The 20,131-nt window shown below is 42.7% G+C and overlaps 1 protein-coding gene across 1 annotated transcript in view; it reads left to right on the forward strand.

The window, feature by feature from the left end:
• Nucleotides 1–18,497: 18,497 nt before the first annotated feature.
• Nucleotides 18,498–20,131, forward strand: part of opcml (opioid binding protein/cell adhesion molecule-like) — a 141,075-nt gene continuing 139,441 nt past the window's right edge. The window contains exon 1 of the mRNA XM_089016658.1: nt 18,498–18,949. Within this exon, the coding sequence (XP_088872784.1) occupies nt 18,792–18,949 (158 nt within the window). The 5' untranslated portion in view covers nt 18,498–18,791. The remainder of the gene's footprint in view (nt 18,950–20,131) is intronic.

Below are 20,131 nucleotides of genomic sequence, written 5' to 3' on the forward strand. Positions count from 1 at the left end.
CTGTCCTTGAGCCTGCTGGTTTTGGTTCGGAGGCTCCGCAGTCTCCTACCCGATGGCAGCAGGCCGAAGAGGCTGTGGGAGGGGTAGGTGGGATTGCCAGCGATCCTAATGGCTCTGCGGGTGAGGCGGGTGTTGTAAATGTCCTGAAGGGGGGGAGAGAGACACGATGATCTTCTCAGCTGTCCTCACGATGCGCTGCAGTCTTACGGCAGGACACGGTGCAGGCGCTGTACCACACGGTGATACAGCCGGTCAGGATGCTCTCGATGGTACCGCGGTAGAAGGAGGTCATGATGGGGGTCAGGGCTCCAACTCTTTTGAGCTTGCGGAGGAAGTACAGTGAGACCTCAACTTACGAACACCTTATATTACGAACTTTTCATCCTACGAAAGTCAAATTTATGAAAATTAAACCGTATAATTAGCAATATTTTCATATTGCACATCCACCACGTCTGAAACACCAAAGCACACGACCTTCGGATCTGGCGGAGTGATCTTCGGCGGAAGCACACGACCGAACAGCACTCCAGCCGGCGCTACTTTTCACACCCCCTCTCTCTGAATTCACACGTCCATCGCCTCCGAGGAGCTTTTTGCAAATAATTTTACTATTATGGGACTGGAAAATAAACACCACAGGCTCGTGTACAACCTCAGTTCGAATGTGGTGCGTTACTATGAATAAATTGAAGAAACTACCAGCCTTACACGTCTACTCTGCTCTGTTGATTTGTCATCCAAGACTTGGGGTGCGTTCAGGTTCGAGAATAGCACACGACTTCTTATGACTCTAGGCTGTTTGGAAAGCATTGTCTAACTGAATGAGCAGGGACAAACACTTGCCAACGTTTTTGTGTTGCTACACTTGATTGTGATTGGCTAAAGCGTAGAGTCATGTGTCATGGTAAGCCAATCAGAGCTAGTGTTTTCACACACACCGGAACAGCGTGTCAATAGTCACGTTAAATTGTCACGTGCGAGTTGACAGCTCGGGAGGGGCCGCCGCTCGCGACACTTCAATTTCATTTCATTTCAATGAGTCACTGTCACCTCATCAGTGACATGTTTACGACGAAAGTGTATCGCGGTGTATTGTGCTGGCAAATCCAACAGTTTGCATTGCATGAGGTGATTGGTAGACGCGATCGCGTAAGTTTGTTGCTTTCCGATTTCCGATCGCGAGCGTGCCATTTTATTCGCCCCGCCCGCCTTCTTTTGACGCGTTTTATTCCGCGTCCGAGGAATCATCGGACTCGCGTCTTTTGTTGTAATAAAATTTCTGCCAGCACCTACGGGACTCGAAGTGAATACAGATGACATCGAGGAGCTTGTTGCTGACCAAACTTACCACAACCGACATGTTATGTTCCCTTTCAAATGTTCCAGTGATTAAATATGATTAAAAATGTACAATAGACACTGGAACTGGGGCAGAAATAATATAATTTTGAAATGATCCAAGCACATGTGAGGAGCATTGCAGATGGATTCCAAAACAACAATATAATCAATCCATTTCTTTCTAATAAATTTATGGATTAGATTGCATTTGCCCTTATTATTTTCGCAGTGGAGAAATTTACATTTCACAGCAGCAAAGTGATGAAAGGAATGAAAGTAGAAAAACAAAATACATGAGCTGCTGGAAAGGCAGCCACTCTCGCAGCGCCGTCTTGAAGTCAAAAGAAAAAAAAAACTAAATAACAAATAATATGACAGCACAAAGACAATATGATGACACCAAGACACATAGTCATTCATTCTTAAGCACTTTCTGTACCCTCTTTGTGACACGAAGCAGTTCTAGATGAAAGAGGAGAGGATAACAGCGTCTTTCCCCCAGTGAATTAGGGACGTCATGGTGGAACGTGCACGTCGACCACAAGCTAAATGTTCAAAGCAAACACGCAGCTTTACAGTCAAAAATGAATTCAGTGTGCACAGACAGAGTCCCCACAGATTTGTTTACACACGTCCATGGTTGATTAGGTTTGTCACGCAGTCGCTGAGACGGGATGAGCTTTGACATTATTTCAGACACTGATAATACGAAATATAAAATGATAAAAATGACACTGAAAGTGATAACATTTATCATCGAACTGTCAGGAGTTTGGTATATACAGTAAAGTCTCGTTATATCGATATTCTCGGGAATCGGAAAAAATATCGATATAACCGGACTATCGATATATCCGATCCTGCGGGCATGTAATTTTCTCCTTGAGTACATAGAAATAGTATCGTAATAAGCAGTACTATCGATATAACCGATATCGATATAACGAGACTTTACTGTAATAGTATTCAATAGAAAACATTCTTTAAAAACAACAGATTGACATCGTGTACTATTCAGTTGTGTAAACCTTGCGTCGGCCTTTTTGAACGCTTTTCGATTTACCGTTTGACTTATGACCGTTTTGTCAGAACGGAACCCGGTCGTAACTCGGATGTTACCTATATTTTTCTTTGTGTGTGTGTGTGTGTGTGTGTGTGTGTGTGTGTGTGTGTGTGTGTGTGTGTGTGTGTGTGTGTGTGTGTGTGTGTGTGTGTGTGTGTGTGGGTGGGGTCTGTGATCAAGCCAGAATCACACAGGGAAAAATGTGCAAGCCAAGGAATAGAAATCCACACTGAAGAATTTGATTGAAGAGCCCATGAACACACAGGAAGGCACTAAAATGTCTATTTGACCATGTTACTCCAATACGTCTGTGTAAGCTCTCAGTCGTACAGGAGTGGTCCATCGATGAGAAGGTTTCTTCAGCCGTCATCTGTACAAAAGTGAAGGTTTCGGACGTTTCGCCTCCTATCCAAGAGGCTCCTATCCAAGAGTTTAGCCCTATGCTGGAGGGTTCTGATAACTCCTAGTTTATGTTGTAAAGGGTGGTTAGAGTCAAAAAGTAAGTATTGGTCAGTGTGCGTAGCCTTCCTAAAGACTTCTGTTTTTAGCGCTCTGTCCTCTTTTATAATTACTTTACAATCCAAGAATGCAATGCAATGAGGGTCGTTATGCTGATGAGGTGATACCGGGGGGAGTGGGTGTAATAGGCCAATCGTTAGTCAGGAATGTAGGAACAATCAGTGGGGCCACAGGGGGGTGTCCCGCGCCCCCCCCAACCTGAGAGTAGGGACCTATCATAGCTGTGTCCGGCGCCACCAGGTCTGGACATTAGGGATATATAAATGGGGCCGATACGACCAGTCAGACTTTAGTTCGCTGACGAAGCCTCTTGGATAGGAGGCGAAACGTCCGAAACCTTCACTTTTGTACAGATGACGGCTGAAGAAACCTTCTCATCCATGTTACTCCAAGAACAAAAAAAAATGCACAACTTTTCTATGCAACTTCCGATCACGGGCTTCTGATGAAAAAGTTGCATAACCGAATTGTTTGTGTTGCAATAAATACAAGGCTTTTACAGCGGACTGAATTTATTGAGTGGTTGCGCTTTATTCAGTCTGTTCATGTTTTTATTCGGGTATAAGCTTGCCTTGGCCAAAGGAAGGTCTTTTGTTTGCCGGTTCTGATCAGTCTTGCATGATAAGAATAAATATTAGCAGTGATTGTTTATTAAAACCACCCAGAGTATCATGTTAATGCAGAGGAGCAGGAAATGAGGGGAATGTCACTGCATATACTGACAAAATGAATTTGAAAAACAATCTTCCTCAAGGAAGTGCATGGTATGTCACTGAAGCCAATCAAAAACATGTTGATTCATGTGGAATGGAATTTTTTATTTGAGCATTTTACAATCACCATTCGCACTTCCCCCTTTCGAGCTGGGGTAATGGATTTAGGAAAAATAATTTGGTCTTTCCTTTCCCCCAGTCGATCTGTTTGTATTAGTTTTTTTCTGCATGTCAGGTGTGATTAATGTGCGGCATATAACAAACAATGTCATTCGTAAGTGTTGTTTCTGAAAACTTGCTGGCATTGCAGCCTTTGCTTGTGGTTATGGAGTTTTTGAACAATGAAGGGCAGAAATGAAACACACATTATCACACATACAAACACACAAATACATACACAGTTCACTTGCCATGAAATCTGTCCTATTTTACTTCTTATAACATATATGTTGCTAAGAAATGCAGGTACACTGTTAATTGTGATTACAGAAACAAATTTCACTGTTTAATTTCCTGATAGAAAGACCCCCAAAACACTTACATACATCTTACGGCAAGAAGGTTTCATCAACAGAGTGGGTGCGCTTTGGTTGTTCCTTCTTGACTCTAAATAAGATCACAAATCTTGGATTTCGCAGAGGTCGGGGACAGGGGTTTAATTAAAAAACCATGAAGGCACCAAAGATTATAAGAAGACCTGCCCTCATCCATTAAAGATATAATTCCAATGAAGTTTATCATGGTGTGATTTTTCCACCACAAAACCACATCAAATTTAGCAAAAACAAGCAGTTTGGAAAACTAGCCAAGACCATGATATGTTTGTTACAATACCTAACGATGTAACATTGGACAATACTGGGAATGAAAACAGTTAAACAATATTTTAAAAACATTTTTGACATTGTTATTTTTCTGAATTTCAGAAAAATAACAAATTGCAAAAGCGTGCAAAGTCCATCCCAGAAATATAAACAGTCTTTGTGGTCACATTTTGAGACTAAAACAAGACTGGATAATCGTGTTTAGAATAATAGCTAATAACTAGAAGGCTAGATAGCTAGCCAGCCAGCTATATCACTATATAGCTAATAGATAGCTAGCTAGATAGCTGGCCAGTATCTATTGTTCATGTACAAGTAATTTATAAAATAACTCAATTGAACAGCAACACATGACAGCTCCAAGATCTCTCTCAAGATGTGAGTGCCGGGTTTGTGCACCTTATTTTGTTTTGTCCAGTGCTTTCTACTTTCTTTGTGACTGCTTTATATCCTGTATGTTTTTGGGGTAATTTGCTATACAGACATCTTTAGACATCGCTTTCTAATCTTTGTTTACGTTTTGGACTTCCTGATACGTCATAGCCTTCCCATACATGATGTCGCATTTACCTTACGTCACATCCTATTGCGTCGCACACTGCGAGCCATATAAATACTCTCCCAGTCCTTTCTCTCTCTCTCCTTTCATGCGTCCTCTCAGCCGACACCGCGAGGTCTCCGCTGTCTTCAAGATTAAACAACTTTCTCTTCAACAACTGGCTTTCTGATGATTTAAACATCCTCTGCCATCAACGCTCGTAGAAGCAATGAACAAGGGACGAACGATCAAAATAAACCCATTATTATTGGTGCCGAAAGACTTCGGGTCCTAGCTGATGGCTTCGGAAGGGGGGGAAGGAGTAGGCCCTCTTTTTCCTTCGAGAGTGTTCGAGTGGGCCGTCCCTCCCTTCTTGGCGTCCGTCGCTCAGGGTTGCTTCACGTGTGAGTGGCGCCGCTAGGATGCAGCTACGTTGAATGAATGAATTGATAAGAATTTTTCCGTCCAAATAATTCTAATTACGATTAATCTGCGCATCGGTGAGCTTGAGGGCAGGTAAATGTGGTAAGGTAGACAAATTCTAGCCGATCTCTGTGGGCGTAGACTTACTACGTTAAACCCTATAATGCTTGTACGGGTTATGGAGTCGGTTTCCGTACGCCCGGCTGCCGAACTGTAAGACCGGGGACTTTCCAGGGAGAAATTCTTCAGAAGGGGTGAACTCCTCGAATATAGCGTGTGAGGGCTGGTGAAAAATTGATTTATGAATTTTGAACCATACAATTATGTTATTTTTTTGTTTGATTGCAGCTGGAATATATTGTGGATTTTTCGTAACATTAATGCATTCATCAACATTAGCGCGTTATCAGCATTGCTAGCCGTTGCTACAGGGCTTCCTTGGGAGTTTCATTGTCCGAGGACAGTTTGTGGGCAGGGGGGTCGGCTGAGGAGGGGGTCATTTTGGAGGAGCCGTCTGTGTGTGGTCTTTTGTCTTCCCTTTTGTGTGTTTCATTGTGTACGTCTGTGTATGTGTTTCATTGTGTTTGTGTGTGTGTTTCTGTGTGCGCGTTGCTTGTGCGTACATGTTGACACAGCTGGGTGCCCTGGGTGTGAGCTTCGCTAAAACAAAGGAAGGGGGGAGGGGGTGCTGCCCAGAGTGAGCGGGCAGCCCGGTCCTCCTCCCTTTCTTCTCTGCCCTAAAGGGGTGGGGGAAAATTCACAGTCGCATTCTAGGATCGGCAAATTGATTCGTTCGCCGAATGGGTAAATAAAAAGGGATTAGGCGGTTGCGTTAACATTCACAAACTTATTGTACAAAAAAACATTGTTCTGCCGAATTTGATCTTCCGCCCAGTTCTCTCTTCTTTCACAGGACGAGAGAATGCCTTGTCATTACAAGAGGACTCGATGGGGGTGCCATCAGATGACTATCCTGTCTCATCAAGAAACCTGCCCCAACCATGCCAGCTTGATGTCTTCATGATTGACATAAAACTGTTTTTACCATAGCGCTTTGATGAATACCGTCCACTTGAAACAAAAACGAAATTAAATAGTCAGGAAAATTAAACTGAGTACACATAAAAATAAGCCAGCAAACAAATGTATAAACAGAGGCGGGAACTTGAGTGAATTTGAAGGCAAAAGTAAAGTATTTTTGTTAGATATGATAAAGTTTTTTCATTAAGAGAATTGACCACCTTGAAGTCAGGATTCTGGCCAGAAATATCAACCTAGAACACAATTAAAAACATCCTTATCAGATGATTCAGCAATCATCCTCACAAATACATATAATTCCATTTTAACATATATATACGTATATAGAAAGTTATTATCAGCGATTACAAACTAAACTCACCCACAAAATCTATCAGGAAGTGTGTGAATTTACTAAATCCGGTTATATGAGGCACCACAGCAAAACCAAAGAGAGACAAAAGGGTAAATTTCAAAAATTACTTTTACTGAAACAATCTCAGTTACTGGTAAACACGCGAAAAATTAGGAATGAACAGATTTCAAGGGAGAATTGGATCAAAAATTTGTCAGACAGAGATCTCTCAGAGACAGAAAAGGCGGTACTAAGGTCTATTAAAAATAACAATCTTTCATATGCAGAGGCAGATGATCTGCGCATTAAAATATCGGCCCTTCTCAGTAGTGCCAAACTTCCTCCGTCCAGCATAACATTAGAAGAGAGGAAGGCGTTAACTACTCAACAAAAAGACAAAAATATTACTACAGTAAAGTCTCGTTATATCGATATTCAAGGGAGTCCGAAAAAATATCGATATAACCGGGACTATCGATATATCCGACCCTGTTTGCATGTAATTTTCTCCGTGCGTGCATAGAAATAGTATCGATATAACCGGGACTATCGATATATCCGATATCGATATAACGAGACTTTACTGTATTTTACCAGCAGACAAGGGCAGATGCACAGTGCTTCTCAACACATTGGATTATGAAGACAAAATAAATAGGTTAATCAGTGATTCTAACACTTATGAGCAACTAAAAAGGGACCCTTCCAATAGATACAAGAAAGAAATGATATATATCAATATATATATACAGTAAAGTCTCGTTATATCAATATCGGATATATCGATAGTCCTGGTTATATCGACACTATTTCTATGCACGCACGGAGAAAATTACATGCAAACAGGGTTATATCGATATTTTGTCGGACTCCCTTGAATATCGATATAACGAGACTTTACTGTATATATATATATATATATATATATGCACACTTACGCACACTTGTATGCCTGTGTGTTGTTGTGAGGCGGACGTACGTATGGCAGTAGAGGATATGTACCGGTATATAAAACTTGCGCCCTATCAGCCGGTGCGCTCAATGTGTAATTTAAATACAGAAATGGCACACATAAATGAGACTGCGCCTTTTCACACAGTGCGCCCTTTGGTCGTGACATCTGTCGTGTCATCTTACCGTATTTTCACGACCAAAGGGCGCACCGTGTGAAAAGGCGCAGTCTCATTTATGTGTGCCATTTCTGTATTTAACTTACACATTGAGCGCACCGGCTGATAGGGCGCAAGTTTTATATACCGGCTCGAACCACCATGTCAGCAGACACGTTAGCCCAAGCAATCACAATCCATTGGCAAACTGTGCCGTAACATCCAGCACTTTTCGTTTGCCTTAATAATGACGCCTTCTGGAAAAATCTCTTTAGGCAAAGTCTTTCTTTAAAAAAATCACAATCGGCGGGAGTTTCTCTCCGTTAGCATAGCAGCCAAGCACCACTCACAGTCCAGAGTCTGATGCGTCCACCTCCACGGTGAAGGCGGAGTTGGTGTCAGGGTGATGGAGGACCGGAGGGTTGGTGAAGGCCCGTTTAATTAGACAAAATGCGGCATCGGCCTCTTCCGACTACCTAAACGGGGTTTCGGAGGAGGTTAATTGAATCAGGGGTAGCGCCTTCTGGCTGTAGTTGCGCATAAAGCGGCGGTAGGAGTTCGTAAAACCCAAAAAACTTTGCAGTTGCTTGCGCGTAGTGGCCGTCGGCCACTCTATCACCACTTTGGTCTTGGTTGGATCCGCTGTAAGTCGGCCCCGCTCAACGATGAAACCTAAGAAGGAGAGGGACTGGACGTGGAATTCACATTTTTCTGCCTTGATGAAGAGTCGGTTCTGTAGCAGCTGCAGAACCAGCCGGACGTGCTGCCGATGTTCGTCAAGGGACTCTGAAAATGTCGTTGAGTTAGACAAAACAAAATACATTCAGAAAGTCCCTCGGCACGTCATTTATGAGGTTTTGGAAGACGTCGGGGGGCATTATCGTGATGTCGTTGAGCCCGCTATAGTATACGCACGAGCGCAGGGACTTGTCCTTCTTTCCGATAAAGAAAAATCCCGCTCCCAGTCGGGACCGAGACAGACGGATGAGTCCGGCCGCGAGGGACCTGTTAATGTAGTCCCTCAGGGCCTTCTGTTCCGGCTGGGAGACCTGGTACAGCCGGGAGTTGGGAAGCGGAGCACCAGCCTGGAGCTCGATCGCACAATCATAGGGCCGATGTGGTGGGAGGGATTGAGTGCAGTCCATGCTAAAGGCCTGCCGCAAGTCATGGTAGCAGGAAGGAACCCCCTCAAGGCAAATAGCCTCAATTGGCTCGCAATCGGTTGAGGTTGCTTCCGCCAGTGGCCGATCTGATGCAGTGCGCATATCAGAGGGGGCTCCAGCCTTGTATCGACAGCCCCTCCCACGAAATTCCCGGATTGTGTGTTATTAGCTATGGTAGACCGAGGACGATCAGTGCGTTTTGGCTTGGTATGAGATAAAACCGGCGATGCTCAACGTGACTGCACGATACTTAGAGCTTAAGCGGGGCAGTTAGCTGCGTAAGATCGGCGAGAAGCCGACTGTCGAGTATGCTAGCGTCCAGCTGCCAAATGGAACAAAAAAAAGTAGTTTATTCTATTCATTGTACAAAATAGATTTTATAAAGAGCAATGAATTGGCAAAACTAAAGAAATGTTCAAAAACGTTTTTCTGATGTCAGTTAAGTGTTTTCAAACCGATAAAGACGTTAAGGCAAAAATTAGTGCATCCAAAAGATAGGCTACCAAATGAAAAACAAAGTAATGTAGTTTATTCCATACATTGTAAGAATGAAAATTGTAAAGAGCAGTACATTGGGGAGACTCAACAAATTCTCAAAAAAAGACTTTATCAACATCGCAGAGACAATGCTTCTCGGCCTCAATCTGCAGTACATTTGCACCTAAAAGCTAGCAACCACTCATTTGACGACAATGAGGTTAAAATCTTAGCGAAAGAACATCGATGGTTTGAAAGGGAAGTAAAAGAAGCGATTCTCATAAAACAACAAAATCCTTCATTAAACTGGTCTGGTGGGGTGAGGTTCAATTTGGATCGTTCATACAATAGCCTGCTTAGGCAAAACAGGTGAGGCAAAATTCGTAATGCTGATGAGGTGATACCGGAGGGAGTGGGGCAAACAGGCCAGTCGTTAGTCATGAATGTAGGAAGAATCAGTGGGGCCACAGGGAGTGGTCCTCTGCTCCCCCCAACCTGAGAGTAGGGACCGATCATAGCTGTGTCCGGCGCCGCCATGTCTGGACATTAGGGATATATAAATAGGGCCGATACGACCAGTAAGACTTTAGTCCGCTGACGAAGCCTCTTGGATAGGAGGCGAAACGTCCGACACCTTCAAAAAAAGTACAGATAACGGCTGAAGAAACCTTCTCATCAATGGACCACTCCTGTATGACTGAGAGCTTACACAGACAAGAACAAACATGCAAGTCAAACCTCTGAAGATGGAGGACACTGATTTGCTGTGGCAACCCCTTGAAAGGAAAAGAAGAAGATAGTCAATAAACAAATTAAAAACGTTGTCATGATGCCAAAAGAAGTGTTAAATAATTTTGTGTTTTCTGGATTTTGGATGGGAGAAAGGTGCACATTTCTCCCCATCCAAAACATTAGAGTCGGGTGACCGCTAATTGTCTCTGAGAAGGTGATTGCAACCACCTGGGAATGGCCAATTGTCACCGGGACTTGATTGGCCAGAAGCTCAGGAGACCACCTTTAAAACCAGACTGAGGAAGTCACTTCGAGGAGGAAGAAGAGGGAGAAAGGATAACCTGGAGAGCAGGGTTTCCTGTGGTCTGCTGAAAACCGACATCCACCACGACTTCAAATAAATAATATTCAAAATATCCTCCCTGGATCTGGCAGAGTGAACTTTTTATCATCTTTTCACCTGCTTGCTGTCTCGCCGCACAACAAATGTACCATGTGCACCTTGTAAACCCAAAGTAGACAAAGTGTAATGACATTGAATAGACTGTCATAATCTCACAATTTCTCTGTTTCTCTTTCTAGCAATTTCTCTCACATATTGAAACACATGACATGGAAACGGAAGTAATCGTGACAAAATAATAAAGAATTGAGGAGGATTTTAAGAAAAATATAAATTTGAAGGTTCACATAGAAACGTTAAACACAAAACAAGAAGACCAAAAGCATTATATTTCTGTTGCAACCAATGACTCCAGTGACAATGAGTAAAACAGGGGTGTCAAACATAAGGCCCGCGGGCCAGAACCAGCCCCCAAGGAGGCCTGCAGGATAATTTGAAAGTGAAAAATGCATAAAATACATGGAATTAATATTTTTAATTCACTGCAATTCATAGATTATCCGCTAAGGGGTGCATTCTTTCCATCAGAGTAGAAGACAAGCCGCATCACTGAGATAGACTGAAAACAGTGGAGGGTATCAATGCGCCATCTGCTGCTTGTTACGACATTAATACCTTGGTCCAACTCTCCGCTACACCCTCATTAGCCCAAATGTCATTATCCAAATGGAGAAAAGTAGATAATGAGTGTAGAATTTTCAAATAAAAATGGACCGCGTCCTATTTATTTACAGAGGTGCACGTAAAACCTTTGTGCTTGGTGTGTTTGCAACAAGTTTCGGTATTGAAGGAATATAATATTCAACGCCACTACGATACTCATCACCGCGAAAAATATGACGGGTTGCAAGGACAACTGAGAAGGAGAAAAGATTAACAAATTGCTGGCGGGTCTGAGGAAACAGCAGTCAACTTTCATCCGGCGCCGAGAATTCATTGAAGCAGCGGTAAAAGCCAGCTACTTAATTGCTAGCGAAATAGCATTTGCATCGAAGCTGTATTCCGACGGTGACTTTATTAAACGATGCATGATGAAGGCGGCTGAACTTGTATGTCCCGAGAAGCGACAAGCTTTTGCCAATATTAGCCTGACGAGGAATACTATAGCAGAGAGGATTACGGAACTATCGGCAGATTTAGACAGCCAATTGAAACAGAGAGTCAAGTCATGTATTGCATTTTCCGTGGCAATTGACGAGAGCGCTGACATCACAGACGTGGCCCAACAGGCCATATTTATTCGAGGAGTTGATGAGACATTGACTGTTTCTGAAGAGATTCTTGAGTTGGTGCCAATGATGGACACCACAACAGCCGAGGACATTTTCGGCTCTGTCGTTGCTGAATTGGACTGAGTTGGAGTGGACTAGTCCCGCGCTGTCAGCCTGGCTACAGACAGCGCGCGCGTCATCCGTGGTCGGAATGAAAGCAGGTTTCGCGACAAAGTTCAAAGACAAAGTACAAGCCCTTAATGGAGGAGATCCTTTCTGGACATTTCACTGTATTTTGCACCAGGAGGCATTGTGTTGCAAGTCGCTGAAAATGGACCACGTCATGGAGGTGGTTGTTCGCACTGTAAATTTCATCCGGTCTAGAGGTCTGAACCATCGTCAGTTTGACAAACGTCTCAGCGACAGCAACATTACCCACAGCCTGCCATGCCACACTGAAGTGAGATGGTTAAGCCGAGGCGCTGTGCTGAGGCATTTCTTTGATCTACGAGAGAAAATCGGACAGTTCATTGAGAAAAAAGGAAAACCGGTGTTGAAATTACAATCTGAGGAATGGCTACGGGACCTTACATTCTTGGTTGATATTACTGAACACTTGAACAATCTGAACAAAATGTTGCAAGGCCGCAAAAAAAGTTGTCACACAGTTTTCTGACAACATTCATGCATTTAAGTTGAAGCTGACTTTGATGCAACTGGCAAATAGCAACCCTGCTCATTTCCCCTGTCTGAGAGATGTGTGTGTGTTTTCAGTTATTTGGTGAACTTGAGAAAGACTTTTCAGTTTTTCGCTCACCTTTCACAGTTAAAGCTGCTGATCTGCAGGTCGAAATTCAGCTAGAGATAATTGATTTGCAGTGCGATGCAGATTTGAAGGGCAAATTTGTCTCTGTAGGTCTGGACAGATTTTATCAGTATCTACTACCAGGGTACCCCAAATTAACGGCCCTGGCTGCTAAAATTTTGTGCATGTTTGGGACAACCTACCTTTGTGAACAAATTTTCTCAGTGATGAATATCAATAAAACAAAAATGCGTTCAAGGCTCACAAACAAGCACTTAAATGACATTCTGAAAGTGACAGCTAGTCAGGACATGACACCTGGTGTTGATGCACTTGTACATTTTCATGTATGAAGTTTACAGATTTACAGGACAGGCGAACACTTTCTTCATGACACATTTAAAATCACTCTCCTTAGTTTGTAAGATGTACGCAGGGATTACTTTTAGATTTTATATGCATATGTGTAAGTGGTTAAAAAATTCCTTTCTTTAAAAGTCTCATTTAATCTAAACTATATTTGTCAGTACCAATTAAAGTGTTGTGCCTTTGTACAATCAGTGAGATCAGTTGCAATGCATATTTGTGAATGATAAAAGTAAATTGCACATTCGTCCAAGGAAATATGTGGTGTTTCATGAAATGTTTTGTAAAAGGATAGTTCATTAAATGTCAATATTTTCCTAATGTTCTTGTGCTTCTTTACACCAAAACAAAGGAAAGACATACTATTTTTGTTATTTTTTAGTAGAGTATGGTATAATTTTAATGGTCCGGCCCACTTGAAATCTCCCTAGGCCGTATGTGGCCCACGATGCGAAATGAGTTTGACACCCCTGGAGTAAAAGATCCAAATTTTGTAAAACAACAAAACCCTTCACTAAATCACCATGGTGGTTTAAGGTTTAATTTAGACAGACGTCTAAGGTTGTTGGCTTAGTCAAGTTAAAGAGGTGGTAGCAGAGCTAATGCTTCACGCACACGCACGCACACATACACATTGGAGGTTTCAAGGGCTAGATGTTTACGTAACAGGGGCTAGATCAGGGGTGGGCAAACTTTTTGACTCGCGGGCCGCATTGGGTTCTAAAATTTGACAGAGGGGCCGGGCCAGGAGCATTTGGAGGGAGTGTTTGGGCCGGAAATACTCCGAACAAGTTATGTCCATAATTTATAAAATCACTTCAAATGACTTCGACTGAGCGTATTTTACAAAGATTCCACAGCATATAGCTATAGTTTACGTTTTAAGACTTGCGCTGAATATATGAAGTCTTGTTTTCGAGTTGATGACGATCCCCATGTGACGTCACGTTTGGACCGCCCTGACCGAGAAAGCGACATACAATGCATTTTGGGTACTTTGTTTAGTCTGAAAACTTCGTGTTAATCCGTGTTGATGGCGAAATTAGAAGGAAAACACATACATAACGCCATGGTGAATCGTTGTGTGTTGCACCAAGACAACTATTTGATATTCGCTGACACAAATTCCCAGCTGACAAATCAGCCCATTTCCAACGGAGCTTGGGCGCAATCTTCTGCTTTTTCTGGGTGCTACATTGCTGTCATTGACGGCTCGAATTGATATGGGAGGACTCCTAGAATCAATTGCAAACATTTATGCTTTCCTCTTCAGAAGAACAAGAACAAGAAAACATCTTCTCCGAATCTGAAGCCATTGTTTTGATTCTCGAGCAACCTTCTGAAACTGGCCATTTCCGGATTCATTTTGAAGTCATTTTTATTGGTGTTTTTCATTTAACTAAAAATATCAGCCTGCCTGATTTGGGTATTTTAGATGCTATAAAACGTTTTTCTGATGTCAGTGGGAAACAAAAACAAAAAATGGTGCCGGTTGTCCTTTAAATGTAGTATGTACAAACCTCATAGCACAGTAAAAACACTACAACCCAATTTATTAACTGTCTTTCAAATGTGAAAAATATCCCTGATCAGTTAATAAATTTGTCTCAAGGAATATGCAAGATATGGCATTTACAAACTATTTCGCAGATACTTGGAGGAGGAAATGGAAATAGATTAAAATAACATATGCACTGTGATTTATCAAGATTGCGTCTGTTTTTAAGTTTCCATCGAAGGGGCAAAGAAATCAACATTTATTGAAAAATGGAATCACTTTCAACATTCAAAACATATTATTACACAACGAAATATTCAAGCTCAATAATACCTACTTGTGTTAAATTCCGCCAAATCATAGATGGTTTGTCCTGACCGCGCGCTCAACAAACTCCTCACTGACGCTCTCGCCTTCACGCGCTAACAAAACACGTGTACCGTCGCCGAGCACACAAACATAGACTACCTGCAGTTGAAATTTGCATACTCGGCTCGGCAGCCAATCAGAAGCCTGCTTCTTTCTTCCGGACTTTCGCAAGCGTTACAAAGTCGTGCAATTGCATGTCATTTTCCAAAATAGATGCACAGAACCTCAAACTAGAAGAAAGATTCAAAAGAAGCTAACAACATATGTGACGCTACAAAACGTAAATTTACATTAAACCGTGACTGTAAAGTGTACGTGAGACTTATGAAAGGGGCTTAGTGGCTCGTAGGAATCAATGCAAACGTTGCATTGTGCACCACAATGACAATCGACTACTGTAGCAAAATTTACCATGCGCATTTGCCGTAAATTAAGCAAGGTAGCATTTGTAGTTGGTGCATTCTTGATTTAAAAAAAAACTTTATACTTTGTGACAATGTTTCTTAATGGGATTGGTCTCATTTTGCTTCAAGTTGGGAAAAATGGGCCAGGCAACTTTTCAGTTATCTGCCCTGTTGTTCGCTAGCTTTTTGTCATGAGTTTTAGACACTGTTTGTACTATAATTTGGGCAAGTTCGGCGGGCCGGATTGAAAAGCCTAACGGGCCGTATGTGGCCCGCGGGCCGTAGTTTGCCCATGCCTGGGCTAGATGGTTGCGCAACAGGCACCAAAGCTGTACAATCAGCGCCCGGCTCTGCTGAAGTGTTCCCAACGAGTTCAGGCCCCGATCGCTCGCTTATGATTGGTTACATAGAGTTTGTGGGCGGGGAGGAAATCCCTCTTACCAGTTGATGTCTGAGGAGGCGCCGAGCTCGTTTACGATTGGCTGTGTAGAGTATGTGGGCGAGAAGTATATACCTGTTCCCAGTTGATGATGCAGGAGGATGATGCATAAGTAAGCACTTCCCCGTTCAGTGTTTGACTTCAAGGACAACCGACGCCTCCGGACAAGTTGTGTCCATAATTTGTAAAATCACTTCAAATGACTTCTATTGAGCGTATTTTACAAAATTCCACCACAAGCTATATTTTACGTTTTAAGACTTGCGCTGAATATTCAGGAAGTCTTGTTTTTGAATTGGTCACAATACCTACCGTGACGTCACGGGAGATATCGTCACTGACCGAGAAAGCGACACACAATGCATTTTGCGGTACTTTGTTTCGTCTGAAAACTTCATGTTGATCCGTGTTGATGGTGAAATTAGACGGAAACCACATAAATAACGCGATGGTGAATCGTTGTGGGTTGCACCAAGACGACAATTTGATACTAGTTGACACAAATTCTCAGCAGACAAATCAGCCCATTTCCAACTGAGTTTGGAGCCATCTTGTATATTTTCTGGGTGCTACATTGCTGTCTTTGACGGCTCGAATTGATATGGGAGGACTCCTTTAATCAATTGCAAACATTTATGCTTTCTCCTTCAGAACTATTTGAATCATATTCATAACTGAATTGGATTGGATTTGCCTTTATTAGTCTCGCAGTGGAGACATTTCACAGCAGCAAAGTGATGAAAGGAATGAAAGTAGAAAAACAAAATACATGGGCTGCTGGAAATAGTAACAAGAAAGCATCTTCTCTGAATCTGAACTCCGTGAGCCCATTGTTTTGTTTTTTGAGCAAGGCAAGACGACCTGGCGTGACATCACGAAAAGGGGGCGGGACCTTATGGAACTGGCCATTTCCGAGGTCAATTTGAAGTCGTTTTTGGACACTTTAAGTCATTTTTATTGGTGCTTTGCATTTGACTAAAAATATCAGCCTGCGTGTTTTGGATATTTTAGATACTTTAAAACGTTTTTCTGATGTCAGTTAAGTGTTTTCAAACCGATAAAGACGTTAAGGCAAAAATTAGTGCATCCAAAAGATAGGCTACCAAATGAAAAACAAAGTAATGTAGTTTATTCCATACATTGTAAGAATGAAAATTGTAAAGAGCAGTACATTGGGGAGACTCAACAAATTCTCAAAAAAAGACTTTATCAACATCGCAGGGATAATACAAGTGTAATGCAGTACATTTGCACCTAAAAGCTAGCAACCACTCATTTGACGACAATGAGGTTAAAATCCTAGCGAAAGAACATAGATGGTTTGAAAGGGGGGTAAAAGAAGCGATTCTTATAAAACAACTAAATCCTTCATTAAACCGGTCTGGTGGGGTGAGGTTCAATTTGGATCGTTCATACAATAGCCTGCTTAGGCAAAACAGGTTAGGCAACTTTCGTAATGCTGATGAGGGTCGTTATGCTGATGAGGTGATACCGGGGGCAGTGGGGGTAATAGGCCAGTCGTTAGTCAGGAATGTAGGAACAATCAGTGGGGCCACAGGGAGGGGTCCTCTGCCCCCCCAACCTGAGAGTAGGGACCTATCATAGCTGTGTCCGGCGCCACCATGTCTGGACATTAGGGATATATAAATAGGGCCGATACGACCAGTCAGACTTTAGTTCGCTGACGAAGCCTCTTGGATAGGAGGCGAAACGTCCGAAACCTTCACATTTGTACAGATGACGGCTGAAGAAACCTTCTCATCGATGGACCACTCCTGTACGACTGAGAGCTTACACAGACGATGTCAGTTAAGAAACAAGAAAATGGTGTCGGTTGTCCTTTCAACATACATTCCATACAAAATATAGCACGGAAGCAATTTACGACCAAATTCGCCTTAAGAACGACCGCTCGGAACGTATCTCGTTCATAAGGTGGGGAGCATCTGTACTCATATACTAATTTACTGTTTTTAATTGAACCACTAGATGGCAGAATTTAACACATATAGGTAACAGCACTACTACTGTAATTTTACATGTGGACAAGACGTTGATTTTATGACACAGACGGTTGGCCTGATGAAAATTGACGATGGGCTGCTTTTGGTCCCCGGGCCAGACTTTGGACATAAACTGGTTGTTCAAGTTACTGTAAAATATGTGTGACAAAAATTAGTTCAAAATTTCAATGCTATTGTTTATTGAGTTTATTGCACACTGTTTGAAATGTGTTAGATATACGCAACAATCATGAATATGACAAAATTGCTCTTACAAGTCTCATCAATTGATGCACCTTACGGGCCAGATTTGCACCCAACACCAACACCTTCTCGCCCTCCTTGCGTTTGACACATATGCCTGACACATACGACTCGTGTTATACCAGGTTATTTAAAAAAAGACGAGTCAGACAAAAAAAAGGCTGTCTTGATGTTGAGAACTGAGTGTGGGGAGGAACCTGGGGTGTAACCCGAACGAAAATAATATTCAGAGGAAAACAGTTTGTGTAACGCAGTCCAGTCTTGTCACAACAAGGCAATAGAACCGTCAGTCCACAACAGGGACAGAGCAGCCGGGGGAACGGCGACGCGTTCTTTCCCAGATGCATCTTTGCGAGAGCATCCATTTCACGGTGATGGCAATTTGAAGAAGCCTTGCTCATTTCTCGGGGGACGTTGCCTTTTCTCTCCTCCTCCGACCTCGCTAGTCAGTTTCCTCGAGCAAGTGACGCTTTTCTTCTCTTCGTCTGCACACACGCGCGCGTGCGCACACAAAACACGCTCACTCACTCGCACGCACACGCGCTAGCGCAAACACGCGCGTACACGCACGCACACACTCACGGTGTTTCATAACAAGCCTGTTTACTTAGCGAGAGAGAAACGCTCTGACGCCAATTCGAGCAGGCATCTTGCATCTGTCTGTGCCGGGTGGAATTCGCGAACCGCAGCGTTAAGACGCGAGAAAGGAATACAGGAACGTTTCAACTTGAGCAGTTGATCGGAAAAAGATGGGTATTTGTGGTTCTTTGACGGGGACCGGGAAATGCCTCGTCGTCATCGGACTTAAATTGTTATTTCTAGTACCTGCAGGAGTTCCGATCAGAAGCGGGGATTCTGTATCAAAAGACAACATTACAGTGAGACAAGGGGACAGCGCTGTGTTAAAGTAAGTCTGTAGCCCGTCATGCTCTTTTATTGGTCATGGTGAACGCCTGGGATGTGGATGACCGCTGTCATGTGCTGGAACACCATGCGTTCGCTATGACAGCAGATCGTTGCCCTCCTTTATTTTTTTTAGTTATTAATGATATTCCAAAGATCTCATCGAAGCATATTTGAAATATGAACGATCGTGCTGCCTTTGTCATTGGGAAGTTCTGTCACACAGGACAGAACTCGGTGTTCAGCCTTCCTTGTTCATTGCCCTTGAACGTTATTGATCGGTTGGTTAGTGTCTTGGTGAGGATGCAAGGAGCTGAGATTCTAAAACTAGCATACAGCACGGGTGGTCTTGAAATCGATTTGTGTGTATGTTACAAATATACACTTCAATTTTAATTTAAAAGGATGTGTGCCTAGTCAAGGTAGCAGTCATTCAAACCATTTTAAATAGGAAGTACTTTCTATATAGTTCATTTATAATTTAACGATGTATAAATGTTGGCACGATTTTCCACGGGGATGCGATGAAAGTAGGCATATGTAACCGGCCTCGGGCCTAGGGGGTACCTGAGTCGGTTCAAACGCGTCACAGGCAGGTAGCACTGTGAACGACGAGGAAAGACGACACGAGACAACCGTGTTAATCAGCTTCACACAACGGCATTTATGACCACTCATCAAAACATCAATTCAGCAATTTCAATATCAGAATACATTCATGTGTAGATCTATACATTCAACATCTATACATTGTATATATCCTCCACATTCGCACATGCTTATGCACGTCTGCCCGCTCGTGTGTGTTGTACTGGGAACTACAATTGACATCCAAAAATCCAAATTCATCAAAGCCACAAAATATTCATCAAAGCCACAAACAAGGTTTCATATCTAGCATCGGCCAATAAGTCCCCAATTACTTTAACATCTTGAGAATGTCTAACACTTATTATTTTGAATACCTGTGAACGACGAGGAAAGACGACACGAGACAACCGTGTTAATCAGCTTCACACAACGGCATTTATGAGAACTGCGCATGCGTGAGCTGAGCCTACATCGCCTTCCTCTGTTCCATTCACAGGCGCGTAGCGCCCTCTCCTGACTTGGTAGTCTAATCGACTAACATACAATAACAGAGGTCGTTTCTAACCCCCTACACATACTGTATGTTTACCCTATG

The sequence above is a fragment of the Hippocampus bargibanti genome, linkage group LG16, assembly GCF_051943395.1.
Source record: "Hippocampus bargibanti isolate YZ-2025 linkage group LG16, ASM5194339v1, whole genome shotgun sequence".
NCBI classification, from domain to species: Eukaryota; Metazoa; Chordata; class Actinopteri; order Syngnathiformes; family Syngnathidae; genus Hippocampus; species Hippocampus bargibanti.